General features: G+C 42.4%; 1 protein-coding gene across 3 annotated transcripts in view; it reads left to right on the forward strand.

Moving 5' to 3' along the window:
- Positions 1–19,862, forward strand: part of LOC122669657 (inter alpha-trypsin inhibitor, heavy chain 4-like) — a 59,161-nt gene extending 39,299 nt beyond the window's left edge. For 2 of the 3 annotated variants that reach the window (XM_043866476.1, XM_043866474.1), the window contains 3 exons: positions 13,145–13,252; positions 19,357–19,684; positions 19,751–19,862. In XM_043866476.1, coding sequence (XP_043722411.1) covers positions 13,145–13,252; positions 19,357–19,684; positions 19,751–19,761 — 447 coding nt within the window. In that variant the 3' untranslated portion in view covers positions 19,762–19,862. The remainder of the gene's footprint in view (positions 1–13,144; positions 13,253–19,356; positions 19,685–19,750) is intronic. The other variant, XM_043866475.1, reaches the window with a different exon arrangement.
- Positions 19,863–21,494: the final 1,632 nt, after the last annotated feature.

The raw sequence follows: 21,494 nt of genomic DNA on the forward strand, positions 1-21,494 counted from the left end.
AAGGAAAAAGAGGTTGAGCCTGTTGATAAAGGCCGGTACCAAAGACTTGTAGGGAAGCTGATTTATCTCTCACACACTCGTCCTGACATTGTTGTCGCCGTGTGTACTGTGAGCCAGTTTATGCATGATCCCTACTCTTCTCATATGGAGGTTGTCCTTCGTATCATGCACTATTTGAAGTTCGCTCTTGGAAAAGGAATTCTTCTGTCTGCACATGGTCACCTACGGATAGAAGCATACACTGATGCTGATGGGGCTGGTTCTGCGGATCGCAAGTCTATTTCTGGGTATTGCTCCTTTGTAGGTGGAAATCTTGTTACATGGCGTAGTAAAAAGTAAAATGTAGTTGTTCGTTCTAGTGCTGAGGCTGAGTTTCGGGCTATGGCACAAGGTATTTGTGAGTTACTCTGGCTTAAAGGTTTGCTACAAGATCTTGGTGTTCCTATTCGTCTTCCTATAATGTTGTACTGCGACAATAAGGCTGCGATCAGCATCGCACACAACCCAGTACAGCATGATCGTACCAAGCATGTTGAGGTGGATAGGCATTTCATCAAAGAAAAGTTAGAAGATGGGCTGATTTGTATTCCCTTTGTGACATCTGCTGATCAACTTGCTGATATCTTCACCAAGGGATTGTCTGGGAAATTGTTTCATCCCAATCTAATCAAGTTGGGCATGATCGACATCTTTGCTCCAACTTGAGGGGGAGTGTTGGGATGGGCTACTTTACCCGATAGGGGTAATGTAGTCTTTATTGTTTTAAGTTATTTTATGTCTTTAGTTTCCTCTTTTTTATTTGTTCTTCCCTCAGCCAAGTTCTATTTTTGGTATTCCTAGTTGTATTAGGAATTCCTAATAGGATTAGGACTGAGGCAGCATTCCTATTTTTACTTTGATTAGTTGTAATTCAATTTATTATAAATAAAGGGCCTGGGTGATCTATTTTGATCAGTCAAGCATTCAGTTCATAGGGCTGTTAACACTATGATAGAACAACCAACAATGGATTTGGTGGTTCGAACAGAAATGTTTTGCTGTAGATATAGAGTTTGAAAGAGAGGAGTGGATAGAAGAAGAAAAGAAAAAATATAGACAAGAAAGATCATCTTGGCTTCACACCATCTTAGCTTCACTCCAAGAATTTCGCACATGCTTTCATTCCTTCCTTCCGTATCTTCCATCTCCAAATACAGTCTTTTAAAAAAGATGGAAATATCTCCCTAGTAACTACTTTTCCAGCAATAACTACTCCCTAATAACTACTTCTCCAACAATAACTCCCTTACAACATTAATACATAACAGTTCTGGGCCCAAATAAAAATACAACAAAATAATAAAAAGAAATAATGCTGGTTATCTAGCCATAATGAAGTGACATGTGGCTGCATAAATCCCTGAGTGATGTCCTCATCAATTGTAGGGATCAAATAAGGATTGTTTGCTGTAAATATAGAGTTTGAAAGTGAGGAGTGGATAGAAGAAGGAAAAAGATAGACAAGAACGAATATCGTCTTGGCTTCACACCATCTTGGATTCACTCTAAGAATTGCATTGAATCACTTATGCTTTCATTCCTTCCTTGCTTCTTATCTTCCACCTCCAAATACAGTCTTTTTAAACCCAAAATGAAAAGAAAAAAAATGGGAAATATAATGTAGGAGGGTTTCAATTAAGAACCACTCTATAGTAGGATCGTTTATAGTTGCAGCATACCATCAATAATGGAAGCAAATCAGATTTAGGAGGTAAACACCAAAATGGAAGGTAACAAATACTAGAAAAATCAGCAGCAGTGAGAATGGGCTCTAAGGTTGATCAAGTGGAGTAGGCAATGAGGAGAATCTTTGTTGAAAGTTTGGTTCAGTTCCGATGGACAGAAGTGGAGATATGAGTTGGGGATGAATATAGAATGTTGGTACTGTAGAACAATCCAGCCAATAGAATAGGCCAGAACTGGGATCGAGTGAGGTGGTTAGTGGTGTGGATCTATGCTCCAAAACACAGTAGATTTCGATGGAGGAATATGGAGATATGCACCCTTGAAGTTGCAGCAGGAACTGGGGGCAGAACTGACCAGAAGTCTGCAGCAATACCTGGACAGAACAGCAGAGCCGCAGGGTAATCAATTCTCCCGTTGAATTGATGCAACAGAAATAGATCTGGACTCGATTCTGATCTTCCGGAGGTCTTCACAGCACTTGCAGCAATCTTAGAATGGCAGTAGCAGTAAGGAAAATCGAGCAGGGAAGGGAGGAGTAGAAAGGAGAAGATAGGAAAAAGGGGGTAGGGGATGGGCTTTCTCAGCCCTGGGTCTCTCACCCACAGCTGTCCCAGCTGTTGAACAGGGGTTTTACTCTCATAATCGAGTGCAAGAATGCCTCAAAACTTCATTCATTAATTCTGTGTCAGTCAATTACAATATTTGCCTTTTTATAGACTGCGGCTAGGCTACAAAAATAGAAAGTAAAACTTAGCAACTGTTTGGAAAATAGAAACTAATGGAAATAGAGACTATTAAAGGCTTTATAACTCAGCTTTCTAAACATGCAAAGACAACCAAATTAGAAACTTAAGCCTAATTTCTAAATATGAAAATAGAAACTAAACTATGGCAGCATTAGGATAGAAGCTTTCTCCAGTTGATAGGCCCACAAGATCTTCTAAAAAGCATCCCCACACAAGGCAAATATGGGCTGTGACACTGTACACGTGAACAGTGTTTTGGCCTCTTTTTCTTGGCACTTCTAGAAAACCTGCTGGCGTGGCTCGATCTGGTCCAGTTCTGGTCCATCTGGAGCTGGTTCGATGGGCCTTGGTTCTTCTTCTTCTTCTGGTCAGTCGTGGGATCTACATCAAAATAACTCCCTAATAACTGCTTCTCCAACAAGGCAGCAATAACTCCCTTACAACATTAGTACATAACAGTTCTGGCCCCAAATAAAAATACAACAAAATAATAAAAGAACAACACATAATGCTGGTCATCTAGCCATATTGAAGTGACTTGTGGCTGCATAAATCCTTGAGTGATGTCCTCATCACCTTTTGTAGCTAGTGGAGCCAGAGTCCTACCATTTGAACAAAATTGACACTGGAGAAGTGGCTTCCATAGATCCATTTTTCCATGTGGCAAGGACCTTCCATTAAATGGCAGTTGAAGAGCGGATGATGTAGACATGGATCCCCTTGGCTGTAGCATCTCATCTGCATATAAAATTTTGTCACAGAAATACTCTTTATTTCTGTGGTGTTAAACAGATAGCGGGCGGGAAGGGGGCTGCTTTTTCTTTTATTCATTTTTAAGAAATGGTAATTTTCTGATGCTATATAGCATCATAAGTTAAAAGAGAATAAAATATTTGGTGTTAGCTTCTTGTTAACAAACCAGATCATCTGGTTGAACTGCTGATTAGTCATGGCACACAAATCTGTGTCAGAACTTAGATTGAACTGTTCTTGGCCCTGTTCTTGAGCCATCTCGTCTGGTAATCCTGTGTGCTGTGGTTTTCAAAAGAATGATTGGTGAATGTGTTTGCAACAAAATGTCACTAACCTCCACAGTAACATACTACTTGTTGATATTTAGTTGCGTAAAAAAAAGTGATGCAAAAGTTGACGATGATACAGGTCAAGGTTTCTCCTAGGTGAAGGTTGACGATGATGGAAGCATGAACCTGCCGCCACCCGCTTCCCTTCCCTCCACCGCCCGCGCCCCCTCCCCCCCTCTCGCTTGCTCCTACACCACCCCTCCACCCATCCCGGCTGTCATCTCCTCCACCACCCCACCCTCCCCCTCCACCTCCCCCCCTGTTGTCACCGCCTCCACCACACCTGCCGGCTCAAAATCCTGGGCCTCCCTGCTCTCCAGCACATCCTCCACCCCCCTGCTCTGGCCATGCCCTCCACTTCGTCAAACCCTCTTCTGAAAATGGCAACACCTTTCCTCTTTGCCCCAACGAAATTCTGTCCCCTGAGATCTCCAAGTGGCAATCTTGCCTTGTCGGACATTTTCTCGGCTCCAGGCCCTCTTTCAACACCGTTGGGTCTTCCCTCTCCAAGCAGTGGAGAGTAGAGGGCTCCCTGGACATTTTCCTTCTTGACTGTGGCGTATTCATTTTCAAATTCTTCTCAGACGACATTTTGGCTCGCTCTCTAAATGGTGCTCCTTGGCTTGTAGGCAACAAACCCATCTTTCTCAGACAATGGAAGCCCTACATCCTTCTCCACAAGGTCGACCACAGCACAATTCCCTTGTGGATCTCCCTCCCTGGCCTTCCTTTTCACTTCTAGAGCCAAGAAAGCCTTAGCAAAATTGGCTCAGTTGTGGGTCATCCTCTTTACACTGACGCGCACACTCTCAAGATGGACAGGTTGTCCTTCGCTCGTCTCTGTATCGACATCTCGGCCGATCACCCACCCCCCTCCTCCATCTCAATTGTAGACGACGACGGCTTCAATTTCGAACAGCCCATCAAATATGACTGGCTTCCTCCTCATTGTATCCACTGCCATGTTTTTTGTCACTACTCCAAGAGCTGCTCCGGAAAGAATCCCCTACCAGAGGCTAGCCCTGAAATTCTTGTTGATCCCTCGGTTCCCCCTGCAAACCTGCTATCTCCTTTGGCTCCAACAGCACCAAGTCACACATCGCCTCCTCCGGCTTCGATGGGTCTCCCTGTACCTCCGGCTGCTTCAGATGCTCTCCTGCTCCCCCCGCTGGCCTTTGGCCCCTCCAGATCTCCCAGCAGGGGTCGACTGAAATCTCGCCGCCGCTCCAATAGGAATCGCCGCCGTGCTCAGTTGAGCTCCTCTTCGCTTGCACGCAAGGAAGACCCCTCTTTTCCAGCGCCTGCGATGACTCTGTCTTCCTGCATCGTCACTGCCACTCTGCCTATGCCAGCTAGTCAGACATCTACTTCGATCCTCGGCCTACCTCGGATGGATCCCTCAATCTCGTCAAATCGCTTTGCCACCTACAGACGATGAACCTGGCAACTGAATCATTGTCTCACAACGCTACTTGCACCATTTTGGCATCTGTGACTGACGATGGCCCTGAAGCTCCTGCTAGAACTCCTTTGAGCTCTATGTTATCTAGGTTTTGGGCTCTGCCCCCTTTGGCTTCCCCTGGCACTGCTGCTGTCTTCGCTACCTGTGACTCGCGATCTGCCTCCAGAAGTCTCTCTCTTGACAGAGGCTTGTCCCTGCTAAATGGTAAAGTGAACGAAGCCCTTCCCCCCTTTTCAAATCCCTTTCCTTTTGACCCTTGCGACACTTTGTCATTTCCCAACAACCCCCACCCCTCCACCTTTCCTCTCTTGCCACGTGTCCCCACCTTTTCCCCTATTCCCTCTTCCACCCCTCAATCCTTGGCCCCACCACCTTTCAAACCCCTTCCATCCTACTTCACTTACAATTTACCCATTTTACCCCCCCCCTCCTCACCTCCTTAATGCCCACAACCTGCTTTTGCCCCTTAACGTTAACCCCTCTCGACCCATCACCCCTCCTCAATCCATCAACCCGTCTGCTCCTTCAACCCGACCCGATACCCTTCTGGTTACCCGACCAATGAACCATTCTTCTAACCCGCTTCCCAACCAATTGACCCAGCTATGTACCCCTGTTGCCGACTGCACTCTCCCCTCTCTCCTTGGTCCTTGGCAGCCTCCCCTCCCCTCCCCTCCCCCCTCCCCCACCCCTTCTTGGGTCTTGCCAGATCCTCCTCCCCTCCCCTCTTGTTCCCACCTTAGGGATCCCTTGCCCTTTTGCTGCTCCAATTATTGCCCGCTACCGCCCCACCATCTCTTATTTTCGCAAGAGGTATCGAAGTGCCCCGCCTAGGAACTCGCTACCCCCCCCCCCTTTAGTTCCCTATGTCTTCTGGATTTATTTGGAATGTATGGGGCCTTAATTCCCTGGCAAAACACCATGAAATTAAGAATCTCATTAAATCCTCCAACTCATCTTTTTGTACCCTCCTTGAAACCCGGGTTCTCATTGAGAATGCCCCCCGCATTGCGACTGCAATCGCCCCATCTTGGTCTTTCCTATCCAACTACGACCATTCGCCCAACGGTCGCATCTGGCTTCTTTGGGACCCATCCAAAGTCCATTTCTCCATCTCCCACTCCTCCCCCCAACTCTTCACCTTTCCATCTCCCTCCCCAACTCCCCTCCCTCCTTCTTCCTCTCTATAGTCTATGCCTTCAACAGGGCTGCCGATCGCTCCCCTTTTTGTGACGATCTTCTCCTCCTCAATTCCAGGGTCGGGTTCAGCTCTTGGGGGGTGTGGGGGAGACTTTAATGTTGTCAGATTCCAACATGAAAAAAATTAGAGGCCGTCCTCTCGACTCTCTCGCCGTCTCTGCTTTTAACGATTGCATCGAGGAAGCGGTTATTGACGACCTTCTTTGGTCCGGATCCCCTCTTACTTGGCACAATCGTCGCGCAAGTCCTGACCGGCTCGCCTGCAAGCTTGACCGGCTCCTCATCAATAGAGCCTGGCTCTCTTCTTTTCCCCATTCCCATGCTCCTTTTCCCCTCCAAGGTCTTTCAGACCACTACCCCTGCCTCCTCCACATCCAACAATACTCCTCCTTTGGCCCCAAACCTTTCAAATTCTTTGACATGTGGACCTCCCACCCCCTATACCTCCCCACCATCCTCAAAGCTTGGAGCTCTCCTGTCTTTTGTCCCTCCCTCCCTCTCATTTCCTTTGCCAAAAAACTCCGCCTCACCAAATCAGCACTCAAAGCCTGGAACTCCTCCACTTTTGGCAACATCAATTCCCGTGTTTCTGATTGCCGAAATGAGCTCTCCTGCATCCAATCCCGCCTCCAAGCTGACCCTCTCAACTCTTTCTTGGCAGAGGAAGAGAAAAAGCTCTCTGAATCCCTTGCCTCCCTTTCCTCTCAAGAAGAAAACTTCCTCCGCCAGAAATCCTGCATTCGTTGGCTGGAGCTGGGCGACTCCAACTCAGCATATTTTCACTGCTCTCTCAAAGCCAAACTCAACTCCAACTCCATCACCGTGCTCATTGCTAATGATGGCTCCCATCTTTCTTCTGTCTCTGACATCAAGTCTGAGGCAGTCTCCTTCTCCTCCCTATTCAACCCCTCCCTCCTCCCTCTTTCTCCCATCCCCCTTGATCTCATAAATAAATTTGTCCCCCCCTCTCTCGCTAGCTCCCTTCTCACCATTCCCTCGGACGGTGAGATCTCCAAAGCTATCCTCTCCCATAAATCCAACAAGGCCCCCGGCCCTGACGGCTTTAGCATGGGATTCTTCTTGAGCTGCTGGGACCACATCAAAGCTGAGCTCATCACTGTTGTTCGTAATTTCTTCTTCAACCCCAACAAGCTGGCTCAGATCAATCAGACCTTCCTCTGCCTCATCCCTAAAAAAGATGGTGCTTCCTGTTTGAGTTAAAATAAAACCGCAAGCGTACGGGTCAATCGTAGCTACGGGTCGAACACGAAGAGATATACGCCACTCTATTTAACTAACTTAAAAGTAATGCAAAATGAACCAAATTAAAGTGTTAAATTAAACTAATTAAACTAACGAAAATCAATGCATCCTAACTCATAAGCATCTAACAAAATTAAGGGATTAAATCGGCGTCCTAACACATGAGCATCTAACCTATCAAACTAAAGCGAATTGAAAGGAATAAAAATGCAGCCACACATACTAACCACATAAAAAGAAATAAGGGAATAAAAATGCATCCATAAACCACAACCATATAAAATTAAAATAAAAGAAATAGAGGGGGAAGAAGAAGAAGATAGAGAGAGATAGAGGAGATGGAGAATGAGATTGAGAGTTTAGATAGTAAAACCTGGATGTGCTTGCATGAATGTAAATGAAAAGCTTGAATACTTGCATAAACTTACCATGGCCTCCTCTTCTAAATCTTCAAGTCTTGTCATCAACTTAAGAACTTAGACTAGAAGGCTTAAAACCTAAACTAGAATTAAGAAATTACAACCCAATTGAAGACTTAAATTGAAATTAAAGCATAAACTAAACCTATTATAAGCATTAACTAAAAATTATAAAAGCAAACTAGAACTTAGAAAAGCCAAAAATCACAAATTAGAAGGAGAAGAAGAGAAGAAATTTCACTAAGTGAAGGAGCCAATTTTTACAAGAGAGGTAGGGGGTATTTATAGGTGGAAGAGAGGAGAAGAGAGAAGATGGAAGTGTAGGAGAAATATTCCCTAAGAAAAGAGAATATTCTCTTCTCTTTCCTCTTTTACAATGCCTTGAATCCTAAGAAAAAAGAAAAAAATAGAAAGAAGAAGAAGAGAAGATTGTTTACATAAACCTTCTATTTCTAGAAAAATAAACTTCCAATTCTAACAAGTGCTTCCTTTTCTTTGTAGATATCTTCTCCAAGCAATAAACTCAAAGCATCTTTGATTTTTCAACCTTCCATAGATGAGAAAATATAAATCTATCCCAAGTAGAATTCCAGAAGTGCCCTTGAGAAGTTGGAGGAGAGAGAGAGTAAGGGTGATGACTAGAATTCCTTCAAGAATAAATAAAATATCCATTCTGTCCTTCAAAAAACGTGGAGCATGGGGTGCTTATATAGGTCTCACCATTATGTTCCTTGCGAAAAATCACACAAAATAGACCCAAATTTCATCCAATTCGGAGTTGGGGAGCCCAAGATATCTCAAGTTGAAGTTGGACTGTCCAGAGCCCTCCAAATGGAATCTTTCGGGTACAGGAAATATAACTTCTGGTTATTGCGTTAAGGCCCCTAGAATCCGAACTTTCGCTTCATTTTGTCTCTGGCCGACTGTCAATAATTGCAAATAAACCCCTATAGACCATTTTCGCGCTTCATTACGGAAACGGCCGTAACTTCTTCGTTTCAACTCGGAATCAAGTGCCGTTTGAACCGTTACGAAGCTGACTCAATGGGCTACACATTCAAGCCATTAACACCTTTAAACAGCTTAAAAAACATTTTTTTAGCATCATCTTCTCTATTTTCACAAGATTCACCTAAAACCTAAAAAGCACAAGAAAGCACCGAGTAACTCTGTCCAATGTGGTAAAATATATGTTTTATGCCCTAAGATTTCACACATAAATGTGCTCATCACTTCCTCTCTCTCTGATTTCAGGCCTATCTCCCTTTGCGAGTTTCTTTACAAGTTCATTGCAAAGATCCTAGCCAATAGGATCCAGCTCATCATCCCCTCCTTAGTGAGCCCGAACCAGTCAGCCTTCATCTCTGGCAGAAGCATCGCAGATAATATCATCCTCTGCTTTGAAATCGTTAGAGGTTTCGATAGGAAATCCCACTCGCCGGCTGCCCTGATGAAGATTGACCTTCACAAAGCTTTCGACTCCCTTCGCTGGGACTTTATTGGTGATGTGATGTCTCTAATGGGCTTCCCTCCGCCTTTCATTAGGTGGATTCTAGCTTGCATCTCCTCCCCTTCCTTCTCGGTTATTATTAACGGTTCCCCCGCGAGGTTCTTCCACGCGAAAGCTGGAATCCATCAAGGCTGCCCTTCCCCTTTCCTTTTCTCCCTGGCCCTTGAAGTCCTCTCTAGGAGCCTTCAAGCCAACACTGACCTTCACCTTATCTCCCCCCTTCCCAAATGGAAGCACATCAATCTCACCCATCTGGCCTTTGCTGATGACTTGGTGATCTTCTCCAAAGCCTCCCCTTCCTCCATCTCTAACATCATGTCCTACCTCCATCTCTTCGAACACCTTTCAGGGCTTCGTATCAACCTCCTCAAATCCAAACTCTTCCTCTCGGGGATCCCTGATGATGCTAAAGCCAATCTGCTCCACTTGACTGGCTTCTCCCTTGGCACTCTTCCAATCAAATAACTTGGCCTCCCTCTCATCCCTGCCAGGCTCTCCAGCCACCACTGCACCTCCAACTTTGGAAAGCCAAGCTTCTCTCTTATGCGGGCAGACTTGAATGCATTAGATCGGTCCTCCAATCCTCCTACATCTACTGGTGCGGAGTTTTTGCCATTCCAAAAGCCACCTCCTTAGCTATGGAAAGACTCTTCTGCGCATTCCTTTGGAAGGGAAAGGAAACTTCCAAATTCCGTCACCCTATCAGTTGGAAATCTATCTGTCTCCCCAAAGCTGAGGGAGGTCTGGGGATTAGGCGCATTCAGGACTCCAATACTACGGGCATCCTAAAGCTAATCTGGAAAATCTCTTCGAAGCATGATTCTATATGAGTCCAATGGGTTTACTCCCACCTTCTCAAAAATAATTCCATCTGGACCGTTCCTGATGAGCACATTTATGTGTGAAATCTTAGGGCATAAAACATACATTTTACCACATTGGACAGAGTTACTCGGTGTTTTCTTGTGCTTTTCAGGTTTTAGGTGAATTCTTGTGAAAATGGAGGAGATGATGTTAAGGAAATGTTTTTAAGCAGTTCAGAGGTGTTAATGGCTTAGATGCGTAGCCCATCGAGTCAGCTTCGCAACAGTTCAAACGGCACTTGATTCCGAGTTGAAACGAAGAAGTTACGGCCGTTTTCGTAACGACATGCGAAAATGGTCTGTAGGGGTTTATTTGTAATTATTGACAGTCGATCGGGGACAAAGTAAAGCGGAAGTTCCGATTCAAGGGGCCTTAACGCAATTACCAGAAGTTACTTTCCTGTACCCGAAAGATTCCATTTGGAGGGCTCTAGACAGTCCAACTTCAACTTGAGATATCTTGGGCTCCCCAACTCCAAATTGGACGAAATTTGGGTCTATTTTGGGTGATTTTTCACAAGGAACACAATGGTGAGGCCTATATAACCACCCCATGCTCCACGTTTTTTGAAGGACAGATTTGGCATTTCATTAATTATGAGTGGAATCCTAGTCATCACTCTCTCTCTCTCTCCTCCAACTTTTCAAGGGCACTCCTGAAACTTCACTTGGGATAGATTTATTTTGAAAGATATTTTCTCCTCTATGGAAGGTTGAAAAATCAAAGATGCTTTGATTTTATTGTTTGGAGAAGATATCTACAAAGAAAAGGAAGCACAAGTTAGAATTAGAAATTTGCTTTTCTAGAAATAGAAGGTTTATGTAAACAATATTCTCTTCTCTCCCTCTTTCTATTTTTTCTTTTTTTTTCTTGGGAGTCAAGCAACGTAAAGGAGGAAGGAGAAGAGAATATTCTCTTTTCTTAGGGAATATTTCTCCTACACTTCCCTCTTCTCTCTTCTCCCTTCCCCCTATAAATACCCCTTGCCCTTTGGGTTGTAACAAGTTAGTTCTTGTTCAGTTTTTTTTAATTAGTTTTAGTTTAGTTTTATTTCAGTATTTAGTTCATTCACTTAGTGAAAATTTCTCTTCTTTTCCTATTTTTGGCTGTAGTTCTTAGTTTTGATTTCATAAATTAGTTCTTTTAAGTTCTTAGTTTTGCTTTCATAAGAGTAGTTTAATGGTTGTAATAGATTTAGTTTGCTTCAATGTCTTCAATATGGTTGTAATAGTTTTAGTTTTAAGCTTCCTAGTCTAAGCCCCTATGTTGATGACAAGACTTGGAGATTTAGAAAAGGAAGCCATGGTAAGTTCATGCAAGTATTCATTCAAGCTTCTTCAATTAATCCGGTTCAAGCACATCTAGGTTTGCATTCTCTAAACTCTCAATCTCATTCTCTCCTTCTCCTTCTTCTTCTTCTCCCTCTATTTCTTTTATTTTTCTTATATGGTTACTTAGTTTATGTGGTTATTTTGTTTATGTGGATGTGGATGTGGATGTGTGGCTGCATTTTTATTACTTCCAACTTGGTAGTATAGGATTTTATTTTTAATTACTCCCAAATTGCGTTAGTTTGATAGGTTAGATGTTCATGTGTTAGGACGCCAACTTAATCCTGTAGATGCGTAATTTGTTAGATGCTTGTGAGTTAGGATCTGGTAGTTTAATTACAATTAATTTAGTAATTTAATTAATTTGGTTCACTTTGCATTACTTTAAGATTAGGTAAATAGAGTAGCGTATATCTCCTTGTGTTCGACCTGTAGCTACGATTGACCCGTACGCTTGCAGTTTTATTTTAACTCAAACAGTTCCCATCCACCCCGATTCCTCCTACATCTGGCGCAAGATTCTTCACCTGCGCCACACTGCCCAGTGAACCATCTTCTTCTCCATTGCTGATGGTTCCTCTACCTCCATTTGGCATGATCCATGGCACCCCCTTGGAGTTCTCTACAACCATTTTGGCTCCAGGGCTATCTATTCCTCCGGCATCCCTAAGGATGTGCCCTCTCTTCCATCATCTCCCTTGGCTCTTGGTCCCCCCACCCTCCCCCTCCCCCTCCCCCTCCATTGTTGACAAAATCACTTGGCTCCCCTCCTCTATTGGCCTCTTTAGCTTCAGCTCTGCTTAGAATTTTGTCCCCCCCAAGCCCCCCTGTCCCCTAGCTCAAACTGGTTTGGTTCAAAGGTCACATCCCCCGCCATAGTTTTCTAGTTTGGCGAACCCTCAACCATTGCCTTCCCACCCAATCCTTTCTCATCCACCGCAAAATCCCTGCCCCCCCCCCCCCCCCACCTGTATCTTGTGCTGGTCTGGTTATGAAGACATCGACCATCTTTTCTTTACTTGCCCCTTCTCCCAAACCATCTAGAAAAAGCCTTTCTGTTCATTTGGCCCCGCAGCAGAAGACCCCTACCCTTTGATAGAGAGTGGCTTTGGATGATCAGATCCTTCCCAGGAGGCTCTATTTGCGACACCATTGAGAAGCTAGTATTTGGAGCTACACTATACCATATCTGGATGGAGAGAAACCTTCGGAGATGGTCTACCAGTTCTAGATCTTTCGACTTGATTTGGAAGTCCATCTCCTTTGACGTTTCTACGAAATTGAGCTTTCTTACCCTCGAATCCTTGTTGGATTCCCCTAGGAATAGGCATATTGTTAGAGCCTGGGACCTTGATTGTACCATTTTACAGCCCCCCCCCCCCCCGAGGGCTTGTGGCTTGTTTCTCCCCCCCCCCCCCAGCTTTCCCTTGTATTTCTTTCTTGCCCACCTCAGGCTTTCTTTGGTAATACATTTTTTATTCACCAAAAAGAAAAAAAATGCGTTTGCAACATTTTTAGAGCTCTTTCCTTTTTGTCTCACAGGTAGCAAAAATGAGCATACAAACTAGTGTTCCATCTGAATATACATGTTTGGTCTTACTTCAGATTGATAATGGGAAACAGGCATCCAAATCATTTGGGATACAAGAGGTATGCACTCTAGTAAAATTATTAAAAAAAAAATGGTAACTGCATCTATTTTAAAATTTTCAATGCTGATGGAATACTAACCTTAAATTCCCTTATGTGCGGCAAGAGAACAGTGAATAGTATATTCTCTGTTAGATATTCCTTACATTTTCCTATTTAAAATGTTACATAAAATTTGTGAAGTGACTATAATTTACTTGTTATGTATTTAAGCCTTTAAATGTTAGGTGTTGCAGTCTGAGTTAGAGTAGAAGTTTGTATGAAATGCCTTTCTATGATGGTTGAATTAATTCCTCCAAGCATGGATTATGTACCAATATCACAAGTATATATATTTCTTGAGCCATTTTCATTTCGGCAACTTTGGGAACATAAATGCATCTGGAGACATATGCATGAAAATTATATACTCATAAAACTATTATTTTTTAACTAGAATTTATTGGACGTAAGCAACATGTTATTTATGTGAAGACTTTTTTTTTGGTAGAAATCAAAACTTGAACTGGAAAAAGAGGCCTGGCTATATTATAAAGGGATAAACAAAACAGAATCTAAGGAAAGGCCAAAGGCAGAATCCACTGCAATCAAAGATGCACAAAATAGGATTCACATGTGTCTTGATAGCCCTATCTCTTTAAATTTTGTACAAGAAGAAGCTTAGTGTAGAAGTTTATCTTTGATTCTATTCAGGATGACATGAATAGCGACAGCCAAGGTTCTAAATCTTGGTTTCAAGGTTGGTTTCGACCCTGGCCGAAAATATGTCAGATTTTGACTGAAATAGGGTCGAAACCTGGTATTTTTCTGAGCCAAACTCAAAACTAGGTTCCTCACTCTTACAGTAAAAAATGGTCAAAACTGTCAAATCCTAGGTTCCGAACTCTAGAAATATTGTCTAAACTGTCAAAACTTAGGTTCCTCACTCTGGAATTATGGTTGAAACCTAAGGTCAAAACTACCGAAACTATAGAAAATATGGTTGAAACCTAGTACGAACCAGTATAGATTTTAGGTTTGGTCTCAGTACCTGTCGAAACTGAGATTTAGTTCAATGGGAACAGCATACTTGAACACACTTATTTCTGGCCTGCAAAATACCCTAATAATTGCCCACAGAATCAACGACCATGGCCTTATACCCCTCTTATGTTGAACCTGACCATGCCACTTGTAGACACTGCATTTTGACACTTTGGAAGATCGTCCCAGCGTGATGATCCAGGCCGAGCTAGCTCGCGTGGGTGATTGATGGCAAAAATTACCACTTCATCCCTACCCTACTTTTGTACTTAGACTGTCCCAAATAGGGCCAAGACACCTAGGATAGCTTTATTTAACCATTTGAACCCCTGGGTAAGATTTCACCCGAATCCAACACCTAGGGGCTTTAATAACCATTTTGCCCCTAGTATTTTTCTCAATATTTGAACCACCCTGGTTTTAGCCAAAACTCTTTATTTTGTCTCATATGGCTATTATAACATTTAAGTAAACTTTTTCAAATCCGACATCGTTTTGGTACTTATTTAATTGCAAAATGACTGTTTTGCCCTTGACCCTTTTCTCGGTATCCGAACCACTCGATTTGGCCCAAAATCCTTTGGATTACCTTATTTGGTCATACTAAGCTTGCACGTCAAATTTCATGAGAATTCGGTATCCTTTGGACCTTGATCAATGCGAAACAGCATTTATGTGGATTCCTCTATTTTTCGTACCACTTTTCAGTAGAATCTGGTCATGACCGCCATACGGATGGAAAGTGCTTGCTGAGACCTTCTCAATGATATGTGGCACCTCTAAATCGGCCCCACGGATTGGGAGAAATCAACGTTTTAATTCCTGGTCTTTAAAAAGGAATCTGTAATAACAAATAAAAAATATATCTGGGCCAACCCGAGTCAACTTGGGCTTACCTGAACCTGGCCCAGCTAGACCATGGCCTAGCCCAAGACAAGCCATCCCCTGCAGTGTCGTACGGCCACGTCCGCATCCCCCTCCCCCTTTGCGTGTCGTGCCCACGACCTATAGGTGCGTCGTGCGGCACACGTACACGCCTTGCGCGCCGTGCAAGCCTAGACCCAAGTCAGCCTATGCACATGCCCTGGCCCTAGGGGGCTTTGGGACATTTCATCAAACAGCCTTTAAGGCTATAAAACCCCCTCAAATGGAGGCCTTAGAAGAGAAAAAATATCATTCAAGGGAGCCCTTGTCTCCCTCTTTCAAATACAACTTGAAACTCCCTCATACCCCTCTCGTATATTTTTTTAAAATTCCCCAAATACCCTTGGTTCACCTATTTTGCCATTTGGAGCAACCACACTTGGAGCAGATTTTGGTGGATTCCAACAACAAATTCTAGCCACGTAAGGGGTCCATACAGTGAACTAGGTCACTTCCACACTTCAAGGGTACTTTCCCTATTTTTTTGGAGTTATTTTTATATTTATTTTCATTTTTCTTAGTGAAAATAGGCTGATTGACGATGGTGTTGCCCCTCGCCTTTGTTTGGATCATTTGCACCCCCTGGGGATTCTCGTTCACATAGTCGGTGATCGAGCTAGTCAGCTAGATACAGTTCTGGATTCGACAGGCTGGCCTTTGTCTCAGATATCCTCCTCCACAATGGCACGATGGTGTCCTCCTTCACCTTCTCCTTTCCCCCTTGTCGGTTGTTTGGGATGCTCTACTAAGTTACTAGCCATCAGCCAAAGGCCTAGAAGTAGTAGCAATTTGGTTATTCAGTTCCCTTCCTTAGGCATTTTCAGCTCCAAGTTTGCTTGGGTCCTCATCAGGGCTCGGGGCCCCCCAAATACCTTGTGCAAGTCGGTCTAGTTCAAGAGACACTCCTTGCCACAGTTTCACTGTCAAGAGGGCCCTCTCCCACTGTCTTCCAACACAGTTCTTCTTTATTCAGTGGCAAATTTCGATGTCCCCCAAATGCTGCCTTTGTTGGAACGCCCCCGAAGATGTGGATGGTCTCTTCTTGGTTTGTCCCTTTTCCTCTTCGATTTGGAAAGGGCTTCTTGGTCAATACTGGCCTCAAAGGAGAAGGATCTTGCCCTTTGATAGACAATGGGTTTTGGTCGACATGACCACTTTCAATGGCTCCAGTTGTGACTTAGTGGGTAAGCTTGCCTTTGGTGCTGCTATCTACCATATTGGTTGGAGTGTAACCTCAGACGATGGCCATCAGTACTTTCAACATTATAAGCAAACTATCCTCGGCCTCTTCTCAATCCATCGACTCCCCTTGGAATAGACTATTTGGGGATTCCTATGATCTTCTCCATTGATCTTCGTTGCCCGTGAAAGTAGCCTGTTCAATTGTTGCAGTCCTTCGGAGAACCTACACTTGTGGGTTTTAAGGTAACCCTAAATCCGTCTTGTTTGTATTTGTTTGAACCTGTATTGCACGATCCCGCAAGGGGATGCAAAATTTGTGTCTGCCTTTCCCCATCGCTAACAATATTACCCACTAAGGGGTGGGGTTTGCAAATGAATCTTGAATAGATAGATAAGATAGAAAGTTTTCTATTTACTACTTGGGTTCTGCTCCATAAAATATTATTGTTTGTGAATTTTATTTTTTTTTTTGATGGCATATTGTTTCTGGTTTGATAAGCTACACATTGGTGCTTCATTGGCTTGTGCTGACCATAGGTATATAGCTATTTATTGGAAATAACAATGCATATGATTTCTATCTGCATTTGATGTTAACACAATAATTTTAGTTTTCTTCATAATATAAAATATCATGATTGAAGGTTCTGTTTTTTTTAGGGAAAATTACGTTTACCATCCCTGTAGTTTGAATCTATTACGATTATCACTCTTATAAATTAATTTATTACGTCCGTACCCTTGAGTGTTAACTCTGTTAGTTTTAGAACAAAAATGATAATTTTACCCTTTCTTAATACTTAAAGAAAAAACCTTTTTTGTATTTAAAAGAATCAAGAATGAGAGAGGGAATATTCCCTCTCCTTCCCCAAATCGTGAAATAGCAAAAACCCATTTAGGGTTTGAAAACATGATCGCCACCTCTGATTGTAAGAGGAGCTTAAGGCGGTCGAGTGGGGGGTCATTGGCTGCTGGTTCGCTTCTTTGCTTCTTGGGATTTCGCTCGCTTTGATGCTCTGTGGTACCATGACCTTCGTTATTGGATTTATCTTAATGCCTTGGGTTCTCGGACTGCTCATTCTTTTCTACTTTGTTGGGATCGTTTCCAATATCTCGGTGTTGGCTCGCTCCATTCTTTGTCCCACTGCCACATCTACCCCGTCCCGGAAGGAGATGCCTGGTGAGGGGGGCAAAATATCAGAGAGAGAGAGAGAGAGAGAGAATTGGGGAAGCAGGTGGAGATGGAAGCATACGGGGGAGTGGGATGATGAGAAACGAAGCGATCTACTTGGCAGAAGCAAAGAAATGGATAGAAGAGCGTGCGCGGAGATGCTCAATTCAAGATATCCTGTACCTAATGCTTAACGGTCTCCAGATCGTACAGGCCCAAAGGGGTTCCATGCTCTTCAATTACATCCTTCACAAAGAATTAGCTGTAACTCACTCAGATATCATCTCCCCCTTTCTTTTTCTAATTTTCTCTTATCGTCTTCTTCTCTTCTTCTGTATCCTACCTTCCTTCAATTCTCTTCTCTTCTCTGAAATTCCATTTTCGTTCTTGAAACTTTAAATTTGTGCTCTCTGAATTGGGTTTTTTAAAACCCTTTAATTTCCTTCTCCAGCCCTTGCCCCAGAACACTAGGCCCCTCACCGGATTCCCTCCCTCATCGAATCAGCAAAGGGTATTAGTGGTGGCTGCGGCAATGGTGGGTGGCGGTGGTATTGGGTATTTACACTTTTAGAAGAAGAAAAGGGCATTAGTGTCATTTTACCCCATTAAGGGTATTATAGATATTTAAATTAAAATTAGACGATGACATCATCATTTAATTGTTCTAGTCTGACGGTAAGGGTACGATTGTAAGATTTTTTCAAAATACAAAGGAGGTTTTTGAAATAGATGAAGTTTTAGGGATGATAGACATAATAGATTCAAACTACTGAAGTGGAAAACATAATTTTCCCTTTATTTTTTTTTTTTTTTTATCTTCGACTGAATTTATATTTTAAATTCTTACATTGAAAGTCTCAGAGTACTGTATACTTTTTAATAATTGGTGTTTTAGTAAAACCGTAGACCTGAATGGATAATCTAGTTGCATGCTGATGTGTTTAGCTTCTAACCAGTAGTAAGCAATTATTTTCATTATGAAAGTGTCTTGTGTGCAGTGTGCCTTGTTCTTTTTAGGTAATTTGCCTATTAAAACCATGTTTGCATACATATTGAAGTGTTTGTCTGCATATGTAATTTATACTATTTTTTAATGAATAAATTTTAGAAAATAGAAAAAGGAATTAAAAATAGGGGTGGGTATTTCATAATATTGAGGTAATATTTATATTTGCTCTTGAATAATTAGCATATGGATGGGGGATGTAACTAAGGTTTAAAGTATTGGTATCGGGTATCGTATCGGAAGGGTGATTTTAAGAGATAAATCATGTCGTATCGGAGAGGCACAAGATACACTAAAGATACGTATGAAAATGCTTAGGCTATATGCAAAATACAATTTTTGGCATACAACATTATAAATAAGTAATATGTAAAATATAGCATGTATAAAAAGGTTCCTTACGTGTATTAAAACCAAATTTTTTTAGGTATCGTATTGGTACCTTATCGACTTATACCGAAAGATACTTAAAACCTTGGATGTAACTTTTATTCGTTATTTGCTTTGGAGTTCATCTTGCAATCTTTTAAGACCCCCTTGGGGCAGCAGAAACTGCCCAAGTATATGTTACAGTATGATTATGATATCTCCAGCTCGGTTGCCCAGCTCTTTCTTATTTCATCGTTTAGAGTCTCTTTGGTTGCCAATGTTTTTATCTGTTATACTTTTTCCTTTATTCTCTATAATAATAGCAGAGATTCTTCATTTACAGTCTGTTTGGTTGCCAATATTCTCTCTCTGATTCCAGAAATTTTCTGCCTAACCTTCTGCTGATTCTTTAAAATCCATGTCATCAAGGACTCGAACAAAGTTGACCTTCAGAGTTCGCTAGAATCCAAAGGCTGCAAAGTAATTCTGCTTCAGAGCTTGGGTTTGGGTTTTGGCAACTTGAATGCAACAGCTGGGAACATTCCTCTAGGATCTGTAGAAGGTGACTCTTCTGAACCTGCGGACATACTAATCAAGGCAGCTTTAAACTGTTGTGACAGGCTGGCCGATTGCTGTTGTTGCATGTGCCTCATCAAGGCTTGTTCCAGGATAAATGATCAGTGTGCAGTCACTCTAACACAGCTTTGCACTGTTTTGTCATGTTTTGGCTGCATCTCTTGGTGTTCAGAGCTTTGCATTTGAGGTGGTGATGGATGATCAAGATCTTAAAAGAAAACTATGATGCAATATTGCTTGTGTGTATAGTCCTGCTAGTTGTTCTTTAAAGGTAACATGCAATATTCTTCTGTTTTAGTATTCCTGAGCGTGGTTGACATAAAAATATTGATACCCTCCATGTCTCTCTGACTGCTTGATCATGGCTACATGAGAAGTGTATGATGCAGTTTAATGACACTGCTTAGACTTGTTTTTTGATAAGTATAATACACTGCTTAAACTCGTAGGTCCAGGTTGTTGAAATTGTTCACAGCCTATTCGCAGTTTAAAAGTTTCACAATAATCCTGAATTCTTGAACCCTGTTATTGTTTTGAACTTAATTTGAGTGCAGAGGTTATAGGAGTTTGCTGGGTGGTTTGGGCAGAGGTTGCAAGGTTGGGTCGATGATAGTATCACAAACAGAAATGTCTATGACCCAGATGGTTGAGGTGATTGATACCCAATGTAAGTGTAGAATTACCCCCCCCCCCAAAAAAAAAAATGTTGAAGTGTAGAACTATTGACCTTCAATTAGCTGCCACTAGAAAGAAAGGGCGTACTCAGTGCATGAGGCTCCCGCCACTGCGGGGTCTAGGGAGAATCATAATGTATGCAGTCTTACGCTGCTTCGCAGAGAAGCTGTTTTCTAAGACTCAAACCCTTGGCCACTTGGTCACAATGGAGCAACCTTACCGTGCACCAAGGTCCACCCTATACCGTGATAGAAACTTCCAAGTCAACTGACTAGAAAAATTACTGTAATGGTATAAGAACATATGAGCACGTCCAAGGATGACGACGAAAAGGTGGGTTAGAGCAAAGAGCATTTCAGTAACATTTTCATGCTCTATTAATGTTTCAATTCACATCTATAACCCAACCTGTCCTGTGAAAAACATGCATGGAGCTCATTGATTCTACTAGGGAACTTGGGTTTCCATGGATTTCCGAACCCCATAAAGGGACCCTGACTCATACATCACCTTAACAATGGTGAGAAGTGGTTCGTTTTCCCCATTTCCATTAATATCTTATACCTACTTAAGTAACAACCTTCATGGTTTATGGCAAAAGCAAATAAAATGGGAACAACTGTTTGGTCAGTTGGTCTCAAGCCATGTAGGTTTACTATTTTTTGGTAAAATCTCTCACATAAGATAATATGGGTTTGGAATTCAAGCCTTTTTGAATATTTTTTAATGATTTCCTCTCTGGTAAGGAAACCTAATCATCAATAGAGTTACCAAAAATAGTGTCTCCTGTGCCTACGGTATAAACTTGCACCTGGTTAGCAATTTCAACACCAGAGTCTTAATGCATTTTACTGTCGCACAAAACAAACAGAAGCGGCATTCTCTTCCAAAGTTCCTCTTCTTGCGTTCCCATGCCTGCCCAAGCAGGGTTTAGAACCTCGGAATCGGGATCCAGTCCCCGCTGATTTGAGCAAAGGGTGTAAAATAACTCAGATATTTTTTTAGTGATAACAAAAAAAAAAAAAAAAAAAAAAAAAAACTTGAGGGTAGGCCTTGGTGCAACGGTAAAAGTTGTTCTATTGTGATCAAGTGATCACGAGTCTAGAAACAGCCTCTCTGTGAAAGTAGGGATAAGACTGCATACAATATGACCCTTCCCAGACGCTGCAGAGAATAACTTAAAGAGCAGATTTAATATCCAGTAGTAGAGAAAATAACTCAACTCCCAAAGCCATTTTATACAAAGAAATGTCTTCCATCCAATCTATCTGTGCTTGAAAATCAGTCCAGATGTCTCTATGGTTGTGGTTCCCAAT

Source organism: Telopea speciosissima, chromosome 7, assembly GCF_018873765.1.
Source record: "Telopea speciosissima isolate NSW1024214 ecotype Mountain lineage chromosome 7, Tspe_v1, whole genome shotgun sequence".
Lineage (NCBI taxonomy): Eukaryota > Viridiplantae > Streptophyta > Magnoliopsida > Proteales > Proteaceae > Telopea > Telopea speciosissima.